Genomic DNA, 19,723 nt, shown 5'->3' with positions numbered 1-19,723 from the left:
TAAAAAACAAAACCATAAACAAACTAGAATACAAATGCAAGTGAAGATGTAATTGACTTAGGGATAGGAAAGAGCCTTTTAATTATAGAAGAATTGGAGGAAATTACAAAGGAAGAGATTGACTTGACAATAAAAATGTTAAGAAAACACAATGCCAACATTGTAACATATGTCAGACAAAAATTTAATATGCTCAACCTTTTAAGATGTAGTAATCATAGAAATGCAGATTGAACTATTCAATTTTCCCCTATCAGGTTTTTGTTTTTGTTTTTGTTTTTTTTTAATTCTTAAGTGCTGATAATCATGCAGTGAGTTTGTGTTTCTACATTGCAGATGGGAATGTAACTTGGTATGACCTTCTGGAAAACATTTGGCAGTATACATTAAGGTTAAATGAGAATATATGTACAGTGTCTAGGACAGTGTCTGTGATGAGCTCATGCTTAATAGGTGTTAGTAATATCTATCATTATTTTTACTGTTGTTATCAACAGCATCATCATACCTTTTCATCAGCAAAGCACCTAGTATAATACCTTGAACTTAATGGATATTTGCTGAACATTTGATTGGGCTAATTCTCTTTGTCTCATAAGAATTTTATAGGAAAAGATAGTCAATGACATGTCAGCCTGTTAAAACATTAAAATTATAAAGCAAGAAGTTACCTTGAATGATCATATGGTTCAGCCTATAAACAAGATACTTTGTACAGTAGTGATAAATGTTTGTTATTGATGATACGTTAGCTATCTTTTGCTGCATATCAAATAACCCCAAACTACACCTTCAGGGCACTGGGCTGGCTAAGTTGGTAGAGCATGTGACTTTTGATGTTGGGGTGGTGAGTTCAAGCCCCACGCTGGGGTAGAGTTTACTTTTTAAAAAAAGTATTTGGAGAGCCTGGCTGGCTCAGTCGGTAGAGCATGCAACTCTCCATCTCAAGGTTGTGAGTGTAAGCCCCTGTTGGGCATAGAGATTACTTTAAGAGAAAAAAAAAAAAAACCAGGGGTGCCTGGGTTGCTCATGATTTTGGCTCAGGTCGTGGTCTCATTGTTCATGGGTTCGAGCCTTGCACCAGACTCCACATGGAGCTTGCTTGGGATTCTCTTTCTCCCTCTTTCTCTGCCCCTCCCCCAGCCTGTCTCTCTCTCTCTCTCTCTCTCTCTCTCTCTCTCTCTCTCTCTCTCTCTCTCTCTCAAAATAAATACACTTAAAAATAATAAAACAAACCCAAAATGTTGTGGCTTAAAACAGTAAAAGTCCTGTATTATCTCTCCCAATTTCTGAGTCAGGAACTCAGGAACGGTTCAGCTGGGTATTTCTGTTTCAGTCTCAGACTCAGAAGGTTGAAGTCAGATGTTGTTGGCTAGGGCTGTGGTCATCTGAAGATTTATTTGGAGATGGAGAATCCACTTCCAAGGTGATTCTCTCACATGTCTCAGAAGTTGGCTTCATCTGTTGGCCACAGGGGCTTTTCCGCAGGATAGCTTGAGTGTTCTCACAGCGTGGCAACTGGCTTATTCCGGGGGAAATGATGATCTGAAAGACCAAAGCAGAAGCTGCAGTGCCTTTTATGACATAGCCTTGACCATGTTCAGGGCCAGCCTTGATTGAATTTGGGCAGGAGAGTAATGAAGTGCATGAATGCTAGGAAAGAAGGATCAGTAGAGGCTATCCCAGAGGCTGGCTCCCACAGGTGAGGATGACATTTTCAGCTGGAGAATTGTTTATCTTCTTAAAAATGTCTCAGGATGGAAGCCGTTAAAAGTGCTTCTTTGTAGTATTGCTTAAGAAGTTGTTTCTTAATTTCAGCCATGATCTCTCCTATTAAGTCTAGAAAAACAGTTGTGTTCAAGACTATTGATTTAATACTGCTCTTTACAGCTTGAAAATTTCCCTACTGACAGTACCAGTGACAAAACCATTTTAGTGACAACAACCCTTTTGGGGGGCAAAAGACCGTTAAGAACAGGCAAGGTGATGATTCATTCATTTAGTCAAGCATCCATTTTTGTCACTGATTTGATACAGTGGACTGTGTTTTATGTGTGGCCAATAGACACATAAAGTAACATACACCAGGGCACCTGGGTGGCTCAGTCAGTTAAGCATCTGATTCTTGGTTTCAGCTCAGGTCATGATCTCAGGTTTGTGAGATCGAACCCTGAATCAGGCTCTGTGCTAACAGCCCCCACTCATTCTCACATTCTCTTTTTCTTTCAAAATAAATAAATAAAATACATTAAAAAAAATAAAGTAACATATACCAAAAATAATTTTACAACTTAATGATTATGCCAGTTAATTATCACTCAAGTTTTAAATCATTTGGACTCACTTCACTTTTGCTGTTCTATTTTATTGACATAATATTGACATAATAATAAAACTCATTGATTTAGCACTTACTGTGTGCCAGGTGCTTTACATATTACTAATATTCCAACAAACCTTCAAAGGTGTAGTTATCACCATTTTATTGTGGAGTAATTAAGTAATATGTCCAAAGTACACAGCCAGTAAGTGGCAAGGCTGAAATGCAAGCCAAAATCTGTGTCTCTTTCCTTTCTCAAGCATGGCTGCTGTTAGGCAGTTATCCCCATACGCATAAGCCTCCCACCTGAGACGTAAGAGACTTCCACATTGTTATTCAGGCATTCTCAAATTGTTTCTGTAGGTGTCTCCCATACTATATTGACAATGTGGTTGAAAGATATGATTTCAGGGGCATCTCGTGGCTCAATCGGTTAAGCGTCTGACTCTTGATTTCTGCTCAGGTTATGATCTTGTGATTCATGTGTTCACGCCCTGCCTCGAGGTCTGGGTTGATGGCATGGAGTCTGTTTGGGATTCTTTGTCTCCCTTTTTCTCTGCCCCTCCCCTGCTCACGCTCATGTGTGCATGCGCATGCACTTTCTCTCTCTCTCTCTCTCTCAAAAATAAGTAAACATTTTTTTTAAAGGAAAAAAGATGTGAGTTAAGTGAGAAGTCTTTTTTGGCTTACCAAGAGGAACCAGATATTTCATATAGAATAACCTCTCATTTTCTTTTCAGATTATTTACTAAAAAATTTCAGACAATTAGCGATACATTATATAGCTCTTTAGCATCTAACTTTCAACTAAATTACCTTCTCTGTTGTATGTAAAAAAAAAAGTCTGAACAGGGGCGCCTGCCTGGCTCAGTCGGTAGAGCATGTGACTGACTCTTGATCTTGGGATCATGAGTTCAGGCCTCATGCTGGGTGTAGACTATACTTAAAAAAAGAAAAGAAAAGAAAAAAACACTTTTTTTTTTTTTACACTTAATTAACTCTTCCCATTTTGTTTTTCTACACTTCTAAATATAATGTGATTCTGAAATCAAGATTAGGAGATTATACAGGGTGATGAATTGAGGGAACTCATCCAAGCTTAAAGAGAGAAAGAATAGTTTAGATCTGTTCTCTACATAACCATTGATTAATATTGGTATAGAACTGCATTGTCCACTATTTGGTAGCCACTAGCAATATGTGGCTATTTACATTTAAATGACTTGAAACTAAATAAAATTTGAAATTTGGTTCTTCATTTGCACTAGCCACATTTCAAATGCTCAGTTTGAGCCATGGCTAGTGGCTGTTGGATGGCCAACCATGGCTAGTGGCTGTTGGATGACACTGATACCAAAATTCGTATTATTACAAAAAAGTTCTATGGGACAATGCTAGGAAGAAGCAATATCAGAAGAAGGAATTTCACAGATAAAACAAAATAAGCCAAAATGAACAGCAAAGTCTATTATTATTTTAATCCTACTTCATACTTTTTTTCTTGACAATATTCGCATTTATGCTTTCTCTTCATAGTGTTTTATATGTATATACTTCTTTTAAAAAAAAAATTTTTTTTTAACCTTTATTTATTTTTGAGACAGAGAGAGACAGAGCATGAACAGGGGAGGCTCAGAGAGAGGGAGACACAGAATCTGAAACAAGCTCCAGGCTCTGAGCTGTCAGCACAGAGCTCAACGCGGGGCTTGAACTCAAGGACCGTGAGATCATGACCTGAGCCAAAGTCAGACGCTTAACTGACTGAGCCACCCAGGTGCCCCTATATGTATATACTTCTAAATAAGAAATAAGTACAACTAAACTTATGGAATACTTAATAAATTCCAGGAATTGTGCAAAGTGCTTTACATGAATTAAGTCATTTTTAATTCTTACGGCAATACTCTGTTGTGGAAAATTTGGAAACTATTTAAAAAAGAGAGAAAGCCGAGCTCAATCCCCAAACCCGGAGATAATCAGGGTTCACATTTCTAGTGGATGCTGTGTGGTATGCTGCCCAGATCCCAAGCTGTAGCTGCCAGGGGTGTCGGCTGCTAATGACTCACGGTGGCTTCTCTCCAAAATTGCCTTCTGTGAAGGAAACCGCCTCATCCTGGGTTACAGTCTGTCCCTGGGGGCGACTCAGATCCAAGGACTGGTCAGTTGTGAGGTACAAGGCAGAGTCCCTCAATTGTAACAATCTGGGACATTCAGCTTTTGAATTCCCTGTGGGACCTGCCAGTTAAAGCCTCTGTGGCAAGTGCCCTGCAGGTCACCTCCCTCTGCCCCGTCCTGCCTCCCTCAGAGGTGCTGTTCCTGAAAGCACTCTGGAGTAAAATCAAGCACCTGCATGCACCTCCCTGCCTCAGTCTGTTTCCTAGAAAACCCAACCTAAGTCAGCATTTTCAGAACGTGAGTTCCGGGTTTTTTGTATATAACTGTTCAAGTTTTTTAAATCTGTCAAAACTTTTTTCACCCCAACAAATTTGATGATTTCTTATCGAGTGTTTTGTATGTTCGTTTATTAGTTGATAACATTTCTAGGAATAATTTTGCATGTACTTAAGTATGTTTCTGTACCACAGTTTTTAACAGTCTCCTGGGATTCATCTGGCACATCATACTCCATTAATCTTGTATTCTCAGATGTTTTGGTATTTCCTGGTTTTCACTGTGGCAGACCCTAGAACTCAACAGACCAACACCCATTCCCAGTTTTCCTCTTACTTGCCTGCCTATAGGATAGGAAAACCAAATATTCCCACATGTTCTGTTTTCTTCACCTTACCGAAGATTACTGAGGTTGAGGGAGAAATTCCAGAAAAGGGAGGCATACGTGTATTGCCTTCCAAATAAAATGAGACAGTCAAAACTGGTATTTGTTGTCTATTCTTTCTGCTTTGCGAGCCAGGGGAAGTCTAGAGCTGTAGTAGCCATCTTTCATCCCTGAAGGGAAAGTCAAGAAAATTCAAGGCTTTTGACTTTGAGAAAATTCAGCATTTAAACCAATGCCAGCAATGACCTATCTCTGGATTTCTTGTCATGAGGAGAAAGATAACTTTTTTTTAAGCTACTTGTGTTTGGATTTTCTGTAATTTACAGCTAAAATCATTTATAAATGTCACTGATCCTGGAGTGCATGGGTGGCTCAGTCAGTTGAGCATCTGACTCTTGATTTCAGCTCAGGTCATGATCTCAGCCAGGGTCATGAGATCGAGCCCCGCATGGGTCTCTGTGTTCAGTGTGGATGGAGCCTGCTTAAGATTCTCTCTCTCTCTCTCTCTCTCTCTCTCTCTCTCTGTCTCTGTCTCTTTCTCTTTCCCTTTCTCCCTCTGCCCTTCTCCTCTGCTCATACGCTCTCTCTCCAAAATTAAAAAAAAGTCAACTGTTCTTGACATTTGTGATTAGAGGTAATGCAGTGGTGAACATTGTATGTAAAAACCTGAATAGCAACAACTTAACATAAAAATCAGGGAGGAAGAGAATTAGGATCCTGCGTTTACAACATTTCTTCTTCTTGACCCTATGCAGCTCTGTGCTTAACCTTCCCACTTTCTTTTTCTTGTGGAGACCAGAGAAATAGCACACATAAGTCTTCTCAAATTTTTCCAAAAAACAATAGTAGTTGGAAGGGGAAATAGGCCTTTTATACATGAGAAACTTATCTCTCCAAAGAAGATATTTTGGCAAATGCACCATGCCATGGTGTCATATCCACTAATACAGAATCGGCAGGGCTTTTTGGAGCATGTACTTTGTGAACTGGCATGCATTTTAGATTGTCAAGAAGTAACTCTCCATATATTTGACTGGAAATCATTAGTATCTCCAGAGTTAGGATATTTTATTCTCTCAGAATGAACATGGAGAATCAGAGAAGCTGAACTGAACTACCATTTGAAGTAAAAAGAGCAGTGTTAAATTGCAAACTAGATAACGAAATTGTATTTGAGTTTGATCCCAGCTTTCTAGTGACAGGTACTTGACAACGTGAAACCCGAATCTGGTAAGTCTACCTCCATGACTGCTTCTTACTCACCCGGTCTTGAGACTGTTTCTAATTCTGCAGCCCCAGAAACCCTCAGGTTGTCTGGTTCTGGTTCAAAGTGAAGGCATGGGGATGCTTTTTGATAGCATAGTGAGAGTGTCTTAAGTTAGAGACGTTCTGGCTCATTCCTCCTAGTGTCTTTAGGATGGGAGATAGCTCCAGATCTGGCCAGACTGCTTGCCAGTTTGCTCCAGACTACACTGCCATTCACGGGCACAGACTAAAACTGAACTGGCATGAGTGATAAAGTGAAAAAGCAGCCTAAAGAAATCGTATATCTGATAGGAGCTTAATACCTAGATTATATATAAAGAACTCCTATAACACAGCAACAAAAAACATATATCCCAATTTTATTTTTTCCTTTTATTTTTATTTATTTTTAATTTTAGGTAGGACCCATGCCCAATGTGGGGCTTGAACTCATGACTCTGAGATCAAGAGTTGCATGCTCTACTGACTGAGCCAGCCAGGCACCCCCATATATCCCAACTTTAAAATGGGCAAATAAGATATACAAATGATCAACAAGTATATGAAACAATGCTTGACATCACATCATTAATCATTAGGGAAGTGCAAATCAGAACCACTATGAAATGTCACCTCATACTCATTAGGATAGCTATAATCAAAACACCAGAAAATAGTAAGTGTCAACCAGGATGGGGAGAAATTGGAACCCTTTTGCACTATTGGTAGGAATGTAAAGTAGTACAGCTGCTATGGAAAACAGTGTGGGGGTTCCTCAAAAAAGTTAAAAATTAGAGGGGCGCCTGGGTGGCTCAGTCGGTTAAGCGTCCAACTTCAGCTCAGGTCATGGTCTCATGGTTCATGAGTTCAAGCCCTGCATCGGGCTCTGTGCTGACAGCTCAGAGCCTGGAGCCTGCTTCAGATTCTATGTCTCCCTCTCTCTCTACCCCTCCCCTGCTCACTCTCTCTCACTCTCTCTCTCTCCCCCTCAAAAAATAAATAAACATTAAAAAATATTTTTTTAAGTTAAAAATTAGAATTACCATATGATCCAGCAATCCCACTTCTGGGTGTATATCCAAAAGAATTGAAAGCAAGATCTTGAAGAGATATTTACATACCTATGTTTATAACAGCATTATTCACAATAGCCAAGAAGTAGGAGCAACCCAAATGTCATAAACAGAGGAATGGATAAACAAAATGTGGCACAGACATACAACGGAATATTATTCAGCCTTACAATGGAAATAAGGAAATCCTGTCATATGCTGCAGCATGGATTTTGAGGACATTATGTTAGGCGAAATGAGCTAGTCACAAAAAATTAAATACTGTATGATTTCATTTATATGAGGTATCAAGAGTAGTTAAATTTATAGAGATAGAGAGTAGAATGGTGGTTGCCAGAGACAAGAGGGGAGAGGGAGAGGGAATGAGGAATTACTATTTAAGAAGTGTAGGGTTTCAGTTTTGCCAAAATGAAAATGTTCTGGAGATCGCTGCAGTGTGAATATACTTAGCCCTGGAGAAGGGAAGGGGGAGGAAGGCGAGGTGAAGATCATAAGTGCCCACAAAGCTTAAAATATTTACTGTCTGGGCCCTTTACGGAAGTTTACTAACCCCACAAACCGTATTATTCATGGCCCATTTCACAGTTTTTGTATTTTCTTGGTGTATTAGGTGCAAGAAGTAGGAACCACTCACACCATTTTGAGCAAAAAGGGATTTAATACAGGGAGTCAGGAGTTTAGCAAATCATTGGCAAGGGTGGTTGGGTCACCGGGGGTCTCCAGGAGTGATTCCTACCACAAGACTGCTATTCTGGCCTACTGGGAGAGCCGATACCTCTGCAACCATCAGAGAGGTGGCCGTCAGTGGACTCCATGGGTACTGTAGAGTTCAAAGACCTGTCACTGTAGCTGTGATCTGAGGATCAGGAAGCACTGCTTCCTCCCCTGTGACGACCTCTCAACACCCACAGAGTTGGCACCTGGACACTGAACTAATGCTGAGGAAAGCCCAGTGGGTGCACAGATGAAACAAACAGGTGTTCTGTTGCAGCAGCAACAAAGCGAATGACTCCAGCCCCAGATCCACCTTCCAAGTGCTTCTGACTGGCAAAAGCAGAACCCTAACTGCAGGGAGATGATGGGAAACGTGGTTTTTCCTTCTTTAGCCCCTGCAGGATCAGAAAGCACACTAGGGGTTTGGAGTGGATGCCGAGAGCCAGCCGAGGGCACCCACCACAGCTGGTCTGTGGCTTCAGGCTCTTTCCAACCCTTCTCACTTTGGCCAACTCCTTATCCTTTTATCTGAGAAACCTCCTCTGATGCTCCCTTTCCTACCTCCTCCCTTCCTAGATAGGATGTCCTTCCGTGAGCTCCCATAGCTCTAAGCTCTGGCTCAGCCATGTACGTACCACTCCGTATGATAACAGCCTGGTTCCTTCCTCCACTAGATTGCAGGCTCCTTGAAAGCACAAACTCAGTCTTATTAACGTGTAGGTAATTGGTGTATATTTGTTGAGAATAATAGTAACCATAATATAACATCAGAAATAGCGTCTCTTCTCCTGTTTTTGTTGTTCCGTACTCTTGTGTGCTGGTATCTGTACACAGTGCATGCTCAGTAAATATTAACTTCCTGGTCGGAGCAAAGAGAAACTCCACCAATGCTCTATATGTGTGTATTCTAATTTGACTCTGTCTTCTTACATAGGTTAGTAATACTGTGGAACAGCTAATGTTTGAACATTTTCAACATATGTGTACATGTACATACGCTCGTGAGTATATATATAGTCCCCGCAACTATTCTATTAGGTAGACGCTAATAGCGTCTACTATTTTTTTTCAACGTTTATTTATTTTTGGGACAGAGAGAGACAGAGCATGAACGGGGGAGGGGCAGAGAGAGAGGGAGACACAGAATCGGAAACAGCCTCCAGGCTCCGAGCCATCAGCCCAGAGCCTGACGCGGGGCTCGAACTCACGGACCGCGAGATCGTGACCTGGCTGAAGTCGGACGCCCAACCGACTGCGCCACCCAGGCGCCCCAGCGTCTACTATTTTTATTCCCATTTTATAGATGAAGAAACCGGGGTTAATATGTTATCTATAGTCACACCTAGTGACAGAGCTGAGACTCACATCAGGGTCTAATATCAAAATCTGTACTTTTAGCCACAATGACGATGATGTTGATTGTGATGACAGCTGTGGTTCCAGACATTGTGCTCGGCATTTTACATGTGTTTTCTTAAGCAATATATTTCCTTGCAAAGAATTGATGCTTAATGGTTGTTACATGTGGTAAGGTAGATAAACCTCTTGATTATCTGTGGACTCTGCTGCTAATTCACTGTGTGACTTCAGGAAAACTACTAACCCTTCTGAGCTCTCATTTCCTTCTCTGCAAATCAGTGAATGATTTTTAAAATATTTCTAGTTCTGGGGCGCCTGGGTGGCGCAGTCGGTTAAGCGTCCGACTTCAGCCAGGTCACGATCTCGCGGTCCGTGAGTTCGAGCCCCGCGTCGGGCTCTGGGCTGATGGCTCAGAGCCTGGAGCCTGTTTCCGATTCTGTGTCTCCCTCTCTCTCTGCCCCTCCCATTAGTTCCTTAAACAGGGCTCGGCCAAGAGTAGAATCTGTAAGTGTTTGTACTAAAATTGTAGGGGGGAGTGGGGCGCCTGGGTGGCGCAGTCGGTTAAGCGTCCGACTTCAGCCAGGTCACGATCTTGCGGTCCGTGAGTTCGAGCCCCGCGTCGGGCTCTGGGCTGATGGCTCAGAGCCTGGAGCCTGTTTCCGATTCTGTGTCTCCCTCTCTCTCTGCCCCTCCCCCGTTCATGCTCTGTCTCTCTCTGTCCCAAAAATAAATAAACGTTGAAAAATAAAATAAAATAAAATAAAATAAAATATTTCTAGTTCTAAAATTCCAGAACTCTGTGAAGCAATTCTGCTTTGTTTTTCATTCCATAATTTTTACTTCTTAGCCTCTGAATTCTAAGTAGGATTCCTATAGGATCTCGATTTTATTTCAGTGTTTGCTCATATCTTCATGGTACCTTGTCTGGTGCTCAGCACAGTTTGTAACAGCCTCATAGAGGTATAGATGGAGATTTCTGTAAATCTCCATCTATATAAATCAATTTGTATAAATTGAGATCCATCCAAGGGGAAATACCCATCTTCACAAGAAGCCATACTTATATGTTACCTTCCTTAGGAGATGACATTCAAATATAACTTAGGGCTACCTTAGAGATAATCATCCCTCCACACCCTTGGAAGCTTTTCTATAGTCTGAGATAAGATTCTTATCCTTAAGGCAAAGTTGTGGTCACTGCCTAAGCATCTACTTTTGTGACTGAATAAAGAAAGTTTTCTTTTATGAAAATTGTGCTGGGTACTCGTAAAAGGGTTCTTAGTCTGTGGATAATGCCAGATACAGTAGGGAGTTTTCTACAGGGAACCTGTTTTTATTCTTCTCCATATCTTTTACAGTACAGTCAGAAACTCACAAATCATTCAGTAGCTTTTCTGAATCTTTGAGAAGTTATTTATTAGAAAATGAGTTAAGGGGCGCCTGGGTGGCGCAGTCGGTTAAGCGTCCGACTTCAGCCAGGTCACGATCTCGCGGTCCGTGAGTTCGAGCCCCGCGTCAGGCTCTGGGCTGATGGCTCGGAGCCTGGAGCCTGTTTCCGGTTCTGTGTCTCCCTCTCTCTCTGCCCCTCCCCCGTTCGTGCTCTGTCTCTCTCTGTCCCAAAAATAAATAAAAACATTGAAAAAAAATTAAAAAAAAAAAAAAAAGAAAATGAGTTAAAAAAGAACTAGAATTCTCCCCCAATAAATAAACCAATAAATGGCTTACGTGCAATTCAAAATGATTCTGAAACCTTGACTTTACATTTTTATTTCAGACAGCCTCAAGAAAAATAGTACCTTAAATACAGATCAAATGAGAGAGTTAAGCCAAAATGCATGTGAACAGGGAAAGAAAATAAATAACTTTTAAAATAGCTATTCTTAGCTGCTATTTTGCATACTAGGGGAATGGCAACATTTGCGGGGGGCGGGGGGAAGGAGCCTTTGAGAAGGAAAAAAAAAAGTTGGCATTTTGGGGTAGTCTGTATGGGGGGGAGGTTTGACAACGTAAGTTGCCTTGAATAATAGAACCTCCGAGATTGGACTTGAAGAACTTAAAAAAGAGATGAGAAGGAAGTCTGAGCAAAATGGCAGCACCCTGAGAAGAAAATACAGTGAAAAATTCCCCATGTTGAAAATGGCCAAAGAACTTTTAGGTGCTAAAGTTCTTTTAGGTTCTTTCCTTGTGCTGTATTATACTACCTCCTTTCTTGTTCCCGGACTTCCATTAACTGTTCATTATAAGCAACCACTTATAGGGGTGCCTGGGTGGCTCGGTTGGCTAAGCATCTGACTTCAGCTCAGGTCATGATCTCACAGTTTGTGAGTTTGAGCCCCACTTCCAAGGAGCACGACCGCCGCTTTGGGTGAACCCCGCTTGTCTCTCCTCTCTCTATCTCTGTCCCTTGTGGGATTCTCTGTCTCTGCCCCTTGTTCACTTGCCCCCCCCAAAATAATAATAATAATAAATGACCACTTATATGTAATGGTACTTGGGGAATAAATGAAGAGGGGAGAGTGGTCACAGTTAGGATGAAGCGGGGCACAGGGAAGATAGAAACCACAAGACAGACCAAAGCAAGAAGTTAGAATAAGACATGATGCAGAATTGTTTCTTAACTTTGGGGAATATACCTGTATATTAACAGATTGGATAAATTTAGAAGCCTGGGGCGCTTGAGGTCACTCCGAACAACACATGAAGGGTTAAAGTCTGATCTAAAGCAGCAGGAAAACTCCCAGACTCTGCAGGGTCAGCACAGTGGGTCCACATACTCTTGGTTCACTTTTCTTCCAGGACTCAAATGTAGAGAATCCATAGAGAAAATTGGAGACCAACATTAAGAACCGTTCATTTGACTGGAGAAACTACATATTTAAAAACAACAGCAACAACCAGAACTCTCTAACCAGTTCATATGTGGGTCTGTGCATTTCTTAGTAACTGTCACCATGGTAGCAAGGCAGTTTGACAAGGGTGCCTTCTTAGCATAGTACATACAAAGGGGAGAGATCACAGCTAATCATGTACTGTCTTGTACCTTCTTTATTTAGTTGTGCTCATCCCGTATTCCTGACTATTAGCCTCTGACATTTCTCTCCCTAATGGCATCAAGCACAATGCTAGGAATATATTAGGCACTCAAACATGTACACTGATTGACTGAATTAAATAAATGGTGTTTCTACTATGCCTTCCTTTCCAGTCTATAGGGAATGTCACCCGGCAGAAATCTGATCTTAAAAATGGCTCCTACGTTTGTCTGGGGGATCAAAAGTAGGCCATTTTCTTGATTGGGCTGGCCCAGTGTGGATATCAGGTTGAGGGGGTGAAGGGACAGTGATTAGGTTCTCGGAGATACTGTATTACTGAAAGACTAACATGTGAGTGGTAAGTAGAAAAGTGTAGGTAGAAAAGTGAGGCTATTCGAGGCCCGGAAGCTTTGTGTAAGGACTTGCACGCAGCACTTTTTCCTGGGTGCAAACACAACTGTGGCAGCAGTTTCTGTGGTGTTTGATATTAGGACTGAGTTAAAGCCCTGAGGACAGGGCAGGCATTCCACCGATTCTGGCTTCAAACCGGGAAAGCTTTTTAAGCCCCTAGCCCCGCCTTATGCCCCATTCACACTCAGCCTGGGAAGTCTCCTTATTATAGTCCCTTGAATTAATGATAATCTTTTACTAGAGCCTTTTCCATAATACATTTTCACATTTCATTTTAATTGTCATCTATGTAATTGCTCTACATTTTCTGTTTTTTAACATTTTGTTATTTCACATTTTCTTTTAAAAGTGTTTAAACGTGGACACACCTCCTTATTTTAATAACCAGCATGCCCATGTTTGCTACTTTAAAATCCGAGTTCCTGGACACCTGGGTGACTTAGTTGGTTAAGCGTCCGACTTCGGCTCAGGTCATGATCTCACAATTCGTGGGTTCAAGCCCCGCGTCAGGCTTTGTGCGGACAGCTCAGAGCCTGGAGCCTGGAGCCTGCTTTGGTTTCTGTGTCTCCCTCTCTCTCTCCCCTCCCCCACTCGTGCTCTGTGTCTGTCTCTCAAAAATAAACATTAAAAAAATTAAAAATAAAAAAATAATAAAATCTGAGTTCCTGCATTTTCAGCAGCTCTTCAAACTGTGCCACCTTTGCCATATGGATAGATATTCTAATCATGTTCAAGACTGAAATCAGCTGCAATAATTTGTCTTTGGAATTCTTTCTTTTTAAAGCAGTTTTTTTTTATGTTTTTGTTTTTATTTATTTATTTTGAAAGAGAGTGCGAGCAGGGCAAGGGCACAGAGAGAGGAAGAGAGAGAACCCCAAGCGCTGTCAGCACAGAGCCCGATGCAGTGCTCAAAATCATGAAATGTAAGATCATGACCTGAGTAGAAATCAAGAGTCAGATACTTAACCGACTGAGCCACCCAGGTGCCCCTGTCTTTGGAATTCTTTAGCAGTAGCTGTTGATAAAGCCCAAATGTGACCAGTTTGGTGGGTCAGCCACTGAGACATGATCATCATAATGCTATCACCCTCCCTGGGACCAACTATGCAGGACCAGCCTGTTGTGGAAAGGGCTGTATCAGTCACTATTCCCAGAGAGGAACAGGTTAAATCCTTCCAAACCTGCTGAGGAATTTGCCCTAGTTCTTTGAAACTAGCGTGTAACTTGAAAGTATAATTGGTTGCAAATGTGTTTCTTTCTTCCTCAAAATTACTTTTGAACCCTGTGAGACAGAGAGAAAGGCATTTCTCTTTGCATAGATTCAGACCGCCACTGTTGATAAACTGATCTAATTCTGTACGAAATTTGGGGAGCATACAAGTAATGTGACTTCATTTTATCAAAGGAATGTTTAGACCTCTAATTGTGAAAGTCAATGAATACACAATTGTTGTGGTTATAGCATTCAGGTCTCCTCTGTCGATTTTTTTACCTCTGAGTTTAGCACAAGTGCTCAGTGAATGTTTGTTGAATGAGTGAGTGAATGAAAAGCTCGTCACAGTGTGACTCCTACCTACTTTTTAAAAAATACTTATTTATTTTGAGAGAGAGAGATAGACAGCACTCACACGTGCAAACTGGAGAGGGGCAGAAAGAGAGGGGGAGAGAGAATCCCAAGCAGGTTCCGCGCTGTGAGCACAGAGCCCATCGTGAGGCTCAAACCCATGAACCGCAAGATCGTGATGCGAGCTGAAATCAAGAGTCGGACACTTAACTGACTAAGCCACCCAGGTACTCCCTACCTACTTTTCCAACTGTATTTCCTACTGTCTTTCTTCCAAAAAAGATATACAGTAGTTTACACTCTGGCAAAACAGCTGTTCGGTTTCCCAAAAACCTCTCCTGCTTTTCCACTTTGGTACTTCTGTTGCCATACCACTGCCTAGAATGTTCTTCTCTTACTTCCCAGACCAGGAAAATGTGACTGTTTTCTCATCTCAAATGCCATGTCCTTCATGAAAATTTTACTGATTATTTCTTTTTTTTTTTTTTTTAATTTTTTTTTCAACGTTTATTTATTTTGGGGACAGAGAGAGACAGAGCATGAATGGGGGAGGGGCAGAGAGAGAGGGAGACACAGAATCGGAAACAGGCTCCAGGCTCTGAGCCATCAACCCAGAGCCCGACGCGGGGCTCGAACTCACGGACCGCGAGATCGTGACCTGGCTGAAGTCGGACGCTTAACCGACTGCGCCACCCAGGCGCCCCTTTACTGATTATTTCAATAACACATAAGCCTTTTCTCCTTATGGCTCACAAAACTTTACCTCGTGGTCATTTATTATCAACCATCTTATGTTATAATTATTTTTGTGGTTGATTTATTCCCCTTTCTATAAAGTTAGCTTCTCAAAGATAGGCACTGGGTCTTATTAAACTTTACAGTGATTAGCACACGCTTGATACTCAATAGCTACTAGTTGCTGAAATAATTTTAGTAATTAATTTTGCTATTACTGTACTACAACTCCAGCAAATTTTATCATTTTTCTAAATAAAACAAAAATGTTCTCATATATTAACACTGTTGGAGCTCCAGAATTAGATCAGAACTGTATCTTTGTCAACATTTTCTTTCTAGTTAATTCTGCAGGTTGGAGATTGAGGCATTCATTAAGACTCTCACTTTGTGTTTTAATTTTTTTAATGTTTATTTTTAAGAGAGAGAGAGAGCACTCGTGCAAGTGGGGGAGGGGCAGAGAGCTAGGGAGACAGAATCTGAAGCAGGCTGCAGTCTCTGAGCTGTCAGCACAGAGCCTGATGCGGGGCTCAAACTCACAAACCTTGAGAGCTGAAGTTGGATGCTTAACCCATGGAACCACCCAGGCTCATTGTGTTTTAAATGATCATGGACTTACTTGGTTCTTTTAGTGACATCATTAGCATTATTAAAAGTCATATCTTGTTCTCCTCAAAGAAGATCTTTTGAGTATTTTTTTCCTGAACTATGTATGTATTGTTAAATTCTTAACTCCGGTGATCATTCATTCCTTGGTTCTTGCCTGCATTACTAAAAAGCTGCAGTTCCGTCCATTCATCAATTTGCATATGAGGCAAAGGGTTTCAGAGAGACTCTTGGGGCTGTGCTTTTTGCATAATGTTAAACATTTCTTTCTACTGATGACCTATTCTTGACACATAATGATAAAAACAAAGATTCTCTTCCAATTTTTTTTTAAATTAGCTATCACCACCTGCAAGGCATAAAGAGAAAGGAAATGGAGCATAAATTATCCCAGAATTGAGCCTGGAAGTCATTTGAGAAACTTCCCTCTTGAAAGCAGAAACCCTGCTCTATGTTTTATTTCCTAAAATGTCTAGCTCTCCTGAAGAAGGTAATAACTCATTTGGGAAATTCTAAGGATTTAAGACAAAAGATACAAAGAGGTGGATAAGATTGTCCTTTACAGAATTTTGGACAGTCTTAATTCTGACCAGTGCCTGGGTAGCAGTCCTGGAATACAACTTTCCAAGTCTCTTAAAAGCATTACTCATAGTGGCACCTGGGTGGCTCAGTCAGTTAAGCGTCCAGCTTTAGCTCAGGTCATGATCTCGCGGTCCATGAGTTCAAGCCCCGCGTCGGGCTCTGTGCTGACAGCTCAGAGCCTGGAGCCTGCTTCAGATTCTGTGTCTCCCTCTCTTTGCCCTTCTCCCACTCACATTCTGTCTCTCTCTCTCTCAAAAATAAGTAAACATTAAAAAAAAAAAAAGCATTATTCCTAAAATAAGTACTTCTCCAGTCAAAACAAACCCTTACTAGTTTTTATTTTACTATTTTATTATTTATTTTTAAGGTTTTTTTTTTTGTTTTTTTAGTTATCTCTACACCCAACATGGTGTCCAGATTTACAACCCCAAGATCAAGAGTTGCATGCTTCACCAACTGATCCAGCTAGGTGCCCCCCCCCCACTTTTTTAAAGTTTGTTTGTTTGTTTGTTTGTTTGTTTGTTTGTTTGTTTTGAGAGAGAAACAGAGCAAGTGGGAGAGGGGTAGAGAGAAAGGGAGAGACAGAATCCCAAGCAGGCTCCCTACTGTCAGTGAAGAGCCTGATGCAGGGCTTGAAGTCACAAACCGCGAGATCATGACCTGAGCCTAAACCAAGACTCAGAAGCTTAACTGACTGAGCCACCAGGTGCCCCTAGGTACCCTTTAAAAAAACTTTTTTTTTAAGTAAGAAGAAGAAACATTTAGATTAAATGTTTTCATCACCCCCTCACATTACCTCTCCAAAGAGGTAATGAGATGAAGTTTTGTTTTTCAACCATGGGAAGTTGAAGAATTTCAGCTAACTAGCCTGCTGGTCTAAGTAAGAGAAGAGAGATGGACAAAATGATTGCTTCCCTGAGAAGCTTGGCTGGGGCCAAGTGAAGGTCTTCACAGCCTGGTGTCTATACAAGACGCCGATACTGGAAATAACATGAGTCTGGGTATATCTGAGCATGTGGACTGAGCTCCCGGATTTAATTACAAACCACTGAGTCGAAGGGAGTTCATCATTGTTTGTATCACACATCTATAACACATGTAGATCTGCTCCCCAGCAAGCCCCAACAACAAAAGCCTATCTGACTAGTCATCCTCCTGCTCTTCTAAATTGAATTTTCCAGATTTAAGTCGCTGAATCTGAAGTAAGCTTCTGAAAGGAACCAGTTTATCTGGTATCTGTAGCAGAGATTGGCAAAATTCCACATTCAGGACCAAGTAGCCTGGAGCCTGTTAACGTTTTTTCTTTAACAGCTTTATTGAGATATAATTCATGTGCCATACAGTTCCCCCTTTTAAAGTGTACAATTCATTGGTTTTTAATATATTTTCTGAGTTGTGCTACCATCACCACAATTAATTTTATAACATTTTCATCACACCCCAACAATCCCATACCCATAAGCAGTCATTTCCCCTGTCTCCCCTAACTGTAATTAATCACTAATCTACTTTTTGTCTTTATATATTTGCCTATTCTGACATTCCATGTAAATGAAATCATACAGTATTGGTCTTTTATGCCTGGTTTCTTCCACTTAGCATGTTTTCAGGATTCATCCATGTTGTAGCACATCAATACTTCATTTCTCTTTATTGCCAAATAATTTACTATATGGATGTTTCCACATTTTGGTTATGAATAATGCTGCCATGAACATTTGTACACAATATTTTGCATGATATATATTTTCATTTCTCTTCGGCGTATATATACCTAGAAGTAGAATTGCCGGATCATATGGTGACTCTATCTTTAACCATTTGAGGAACTGCCAGACTGCTTTCCAAGACGGCTGTGATATTTCACATTTTTACCAGTAGTGTGTGAGGGTTCCAATTTTGCCAAGAATTGCTATTATGTATCTTTTTTATAATAGCTACCTAGGGGGTGAGAAGTGGCATCTCGTGGTTTTGTTTTGCATTACTCTAATCTGCAGCCAATTTTTATATAGTCGAAAACTAAGAATGGTTTGTACATTTTTTAAATGTTGAGAAAAACACTTCATGATACATGAAAATTTTCTGAAATTTAAATTTCAGTCTCTATAAATAAAGTTTTATTGGAATATAGCCAAACCCATTCATTATGTATTGTCTGTGGCTGCTTTTCTCACTACGCCGAAGTAATTACAACAGAGACAATATGGCCTGCAAAGCCTAAAATATTTACTGTCTGACCATTCACAGAGAAAGTTTCGCAACCCTGGTCTACAATATAGTTGGATTCGACTACAAAGGATCTGGGGTAGGAAGGAGGAAGTATGACTGCCTGGTAAGAATAGATTCCTTCTTTCTTTCCTTCCTTCCTTATTCCTTCCTTCCTCTTTCTTTCTTCCTTTCTTTTTCCTTTCATAGGCTCCACGCCCAATGTGGGGCTCAAACTCATGACCCTGAGATTAGGAGTCATATGCTCTACCAACTGAGCTAGCCAGGAGCCCAGATTTTTTTTCCTTAATAAAAATAGAACGCAAGCTGGCAGAATAAGGAAACACATCAGGATATTATGGAACTTAGGTAGACCACCATATTTTTATCTGAGTCATTATTATAACATTCTTCCAAATCTGGGCTCTCCCCGTGGTACAAATTTCTCCCAGAGTTCTATTCCTAATCTGCCACTCTGATCATGTATTGTTCATCAGAAACCTCTAGGGGTTTCCCACATCCACAGACTCTTAGGACCATTTAACCAGGGTCTGGCATGATCTGGTAGCATCTTAATGTTCCAACCTTGTCTTCCAGCACTTTGAACCAGACCACCCAGCCTGAATTTCAGGATTCTGTGCTCATTCTTATTTTTCTTCTACGTAGAATGCTTTTTCTCTTCTCCAAATCCCAAACACACTTTATTATTGTTATTGTGAAATGTTTCAAGTATACAGAGAGGTAAAGAGAATGATATAGGAATATCTATGCACTCACCAACCACCACGCTTTGTCAAGTCTTATCATTTTCCATGTTCTGTGGTGTTAAAAAAATATCGTAGAGTTAGTTATTTTTAAAGCCTCCTCAAATACAAAATCTTATAAGTAGGCCTCCTTGACACCTTCTTCCTGTGATCTCCTGTGATTTCCTGTAACACTTTCTATGTACCTCCATCATTGACCTGTTCTGTCCTTATAAAATATTTTGAATATTCCTCACTATTATCATTCTCATGGAGGGGTACAAAGATTATTTATTTTAGGTAGTCTAATGAAAAGACATTTAAAAAATTTTTAACTGTGGGTTTCTTTTTTTTTTTT

General features: G+C 40.7%; 1 protein-coding gene across 3 annotated transcripts in view; it reads right to left on the bottom strand.

Moving 5' to 3' along the window:
• Nucleotides 1-1,188: 1,188 nt before the first annotated feature.
• Nucleotides 1,189-19,723, bottom strand: part of CUNH12orf56 (chromosome unknown C12orf56 homolog) — a 119,792-nt gene continuing 101,257 nt past the window's right edge. The window contains exon 12 of one of the 3 annotated variants that reach the window (XM_040491520.1): nucleotides 1,189-1,545. In XM_040491520.1, coding sequence (XP_040347454.1) covers nucleotides 1,345-1,545 — 201 coding nt within the window. In that variant the 3' untranslated portion in view covers nucleotides 1,189-1,344. Of the gene's footprint in view, nucleotides 1,546-1,609; nucleotides 1,840-19,723 lie in introns of those variants that run through there. The other 2 variants (XM_040491519.1, XM_040491518.1) reach the window with 2 other exon arrangements.

Source organism: Herpailurus yagouaroundi, unplaced genomic scaffold, assembly GCF_014898765.1.
Source record: "Herpailurus yagouaroundi ecotype Mexico unplaced genomic scaffold, PumYag 182, whole genome shotgun sequence".
In the NCBI taxonomy this organism is placed as follows: domain Eukaryota; kingdom Metazoa; phylum Chordata; class Mammalia; order Carnivora; family Felidae; genus Herpailurus; species Herpailurus yagouaroundi.
Note: the sequence above shows the minus strand (reverse complement) of the source record. Positions and strands in the feature narration are given on the sequence as shown.